Below are 3,032 nucleotides of genomic sequence, written 5' to 3' on the forward strand. Positions count from 1 at the left end.
TGTGTTCTCCAGTCTGGCCGGCAAACACCTTACTCATCATCCTTTGATAAGTCGCCCCAGCATTTTTCAACCCAAAAGGCATGACGGTGTAGCAGTAGGCGGCCTGATCAGTGATGAATGTTGCTTTCTCCTGGTCGGGAGGGTACATCGGAATCTAATTGTACCCAGAATATGCGTCCATGAAGGATAGGTACTGATAGCCTGAAGAATTATCCACCAAATGGTCAATGTTGGGAAGAGGATATGGGTCTTTAAAGCATACCTTAATGAGATCCGTGTAGTCCACGTACATCCGCCACTTCCCAGATGGCTTCTTCACCAGCACAACATTCGTCAACCACGTGGTGTAGGTGATTTCGCGAATGAAACCCGCCTCTAGCAACTCGGCTACCTTCAAGGCGACCTCCTTGGTTCTGTCAGCCCCCATTTTACGCCTTCTTTGCGCCACCGGTTTAGCACCTTGTTTTGTCATTAGCCGATGACAGACAAAGGAAAGATCTATATCAGGCATGTCTGCTGCTGACCAGGCAAAGAGGTCCTGGTTTGCCTTCAATGATGTCTCTAGCCTCAACCTTTGGCTTGGCGGAAGGGTACTGCCAAGGTACACTACTTGTCCTGAGGATTGGCCCAACTGTAGAGTTGTTTTTTCCCCTTCTGGTTGTGGTCGAAAGTCTCCCTCGTCTGCCCGGACATCCAGTTCTACCATATGCATGCCCCGAGATCTTTTGGAGAGGGGGGCGTGTTGTTTGCTGAAGTGGGGGCGGAGACTCATCTGGTAGCAACTGCGAGTCGAGTGCTGGTCCCCTTTCACTATGCAGACTTGGAGGTTGATTGAGAGGAACTTCATGCATTGATGGGCGTAGAGACGATCGCTTCAAGCGTGTTCAAAGTTGGTCGGCCGATAATGGCGTTGTATGCTGAATCGCACTGGACGACCAAGAACTTTGTTTGGACCGTCCTACTCATAGGGTGGTCGCCGATCGTTAGCCAAATCTCTACATATCCCCTAGGGGTGATTCCCTGGCCGGAAAATCCGACCAACTGCCCATCATATGGTAGGAGATCGCGGTCATGGAGTTTCATTTTTTCAAACAAATCCTGAAAAATAATGTCAGCTGAGCTATCCTGATCAATGAATAGGCGACTAACCTTCTTGTTATTGAGCTTGGCGGTGATGACGAGGGGGTCATCGTGCCCTCGGACGACACCTTCATAATCGCGGTCGTCGAATGTAATAGGGGGGGGTGATCTGTAGCTCTGTCTCTGCTGGGAGTTTCTGGCAGCGACGTGCATTACCTCCCGCACATATTTCTTCTGGGCGGTCCTGGAGGTGCCCCCGGCAGCAAAACCTCCTGAGATAGTATTGATATCAACTGGGCTCCTTGGCCTTCGGTTGTCTGCTCGGTGCCTATCCGCTTGAGGCCGTGGGGTAGGGCGCCGTTGTTGAAATTGTGGAGGGGACCGCCTTCTTGAAGGCTCTAGTCGACGATGTTGTGGCAATCACCGACGTTGCTCCAGGCCCGCGATGAATCGCTGTAAATGACCAGCCTGGATGAGATCTTCGATGGTATCACGGAGCTGTGTGCAGTCATTGGTCAAGTGGCCGAACATACTGTGATAGTCACAGTATTTGGATTGGTCTTGCGGGCCTGGCTTGGTAGGGCGTGAGCGGGGAAGTTGGACGAGGTGGGTGGAGAGGACCTCCTGCAGAATCCTTGAGCGGCTGGCGTTCAGAGGGGTATAGGTGGAGTATTTGGCCTTTTTAATTAGTGAGGGTAGGTCGTGGAGTAGGTCGTGGTGGAGAGGACCTCTTGCAGAATCCTTGAGCGGCTGGCGTTCAAAGGGGTATAGGTGGAGTATTTGGCCTTTTTAGTTAGTGAGGGTAGGTCGTGGAGTCTTGGTCGTTTGGTTTCCCGTGAGGGGTGACGTATTTGGGGCTCGGTATGGGTGTGGATATGGTGGGTTTCTTCCAGATTGATGAATTGTTGGGCTTTGGAGCAGAGGTCCTCCATAGTAAGATCGGTGTATTTGGCCAATTCCGTGCGGAAACGACCCTCTTGAAGTTCCATAACGAGGACATGCACTGCCACCTCAGGGCTCAGAGTACGCACCTTCATGGCCTCGGTATTAAACCGATCTAGATACGCCCGGATGGGTTCATTAGATCCTTGGCAAATGCCACACAGTGTGTATGACGACCTGGGTTGCTCCTTGCTTGCCGTGAACCTTGTGTTGAAGGCTAAAGCTAGTGTTTCCCAAGTGTTGATACTGTTTGGAGCCAGACGGGTGAACCATTGGAGGGCCGCCTTTTTAAGAGTCAGGGGGAAGGCTCTGCACATGATGGGGTCGGTCGCCCCATGGAATAACATAGAAGCCTCGAAGGCGTCAAGGTGATCTTGGGGGTCCGCCGTTCCATCGTATTGGTCCATGTTTGTGGGGCGGATGAAGTGAGAGGGTAATGGGTAAGCCATGATGGTAGGTGTAAAAGGATGTCTAGCACCGCAAGAGTGGTGCGGGGTTGGTTGGGATAATGGGCGGGACTCGCTCGCTGACTCTTCACGGTTACTTTCGTGAATAGGGCGTTCTGAGTGATCCTCAGGGTTTATTTTATATTGGCGGAGTTCTTGTATTACGTCGGCCTGTTGCTGGATGAGCCGCTCCTGGCGTTCCAGCATCTGGAGGAGGTGTTGGGTGGTTGGTTGTTGTTCTGGAGTGGTATGGTGGCTTCGGCTGGCCTGATGGGATGGTTTTCTTGGTGGGGAAGGGTACTTGGGGCAGGGTCAACTTGGCTGGTAGATAGAGCTCGGTTTCTGGTAGTCACCATGGTGTGAGTTTTCCCCACAGACGGCACCAATGTTCTTTTCTAGAACACAAAGGTACGGAACAATAGTTGATCAGTTGCTGAGGATGGAGAAGAGGAAGGACGTCAAAGTAGCAAGATGATGTAGAAGAGCTGGACCCGCCGATGGAGGTACCTGAAAAGGTTCTCTGACGATCAAGTCAATGTGTGAACTTGGTGTTAAATGTATGGG

The 3,032-nt window shown here is 51.7% G+C and overlaps 1 protein-coding gene across 1 annotated transcript; it reads right to left on the reverse strand.

Annotated features, from left to right (window-relative positions):
* Positions 1-843: 843 nt before the first annotated feature.
* LOC109339779 lies at positions 844-2,675 on the reverse strand. Its single transcript, XM_019577296.1, has 3 exons — positions 1,809-2,675; positions 1,509-1,704; positions 844-1,478 (listed from the first exon to the last, which is right to left on the reverse strand). The coding sequence occupies exons 1-3, from the start codon at positions 2,673-2,675 to the stop codon at positions 844-846; spliced, it is 1,698 nt and encodes a 565-aa protein (XP_019432841.1).
* Between the last annotated feature and the right edge of the window lie 357 nt (positions 2,676-3,032).

The sequence above is a fragment of the Lupinus angustifolius genome, unplaced genomic scaffold, assembly GCF_001865875.1.
Source record: "Lupinus angustifolius cultivar Tanjil unplaced genomic scaffold, LupAngTanjil_v1.0 Scaffold_103_72, whole genome shotgun sequence".
Taxonomy (NCBI): domain Eukaryota; kingdom Viridiplantae; phylum Streptophyta; class Magnoliopsida; order Fabales; family Fabaceae; genus Lupinus; species Lupinus angustifolius.

What these genes read in the sequence shown, in the direction of transcription:
- LOC109339779 (XM_019577296.1), bottom strand. Translation starts at nt 2,675, where the DNA reads ATGCTGGAACGCCAGGAGCGGCTCATCCAGCAACAGGCCGACGTAATA. An exon ending in GCTCAAGGATTCTGCAAGAG is followed by an intron (nt 1,705 to 1,808) that starts GTCCTCTCCACC and finishes AGGATTCTGCAG; the next exon opens with GAGGTCCTCTCCACCCACCT. An exon ending in CATCGCGGGCCTGGAGCAAC is followed by an intron (nt 1,479 to 1,508) that starts GTCGGTGATTGC and finishes ATCGTCGACTAG; the next exon opens with AGCCTTCAAGAAGGCGGTCC.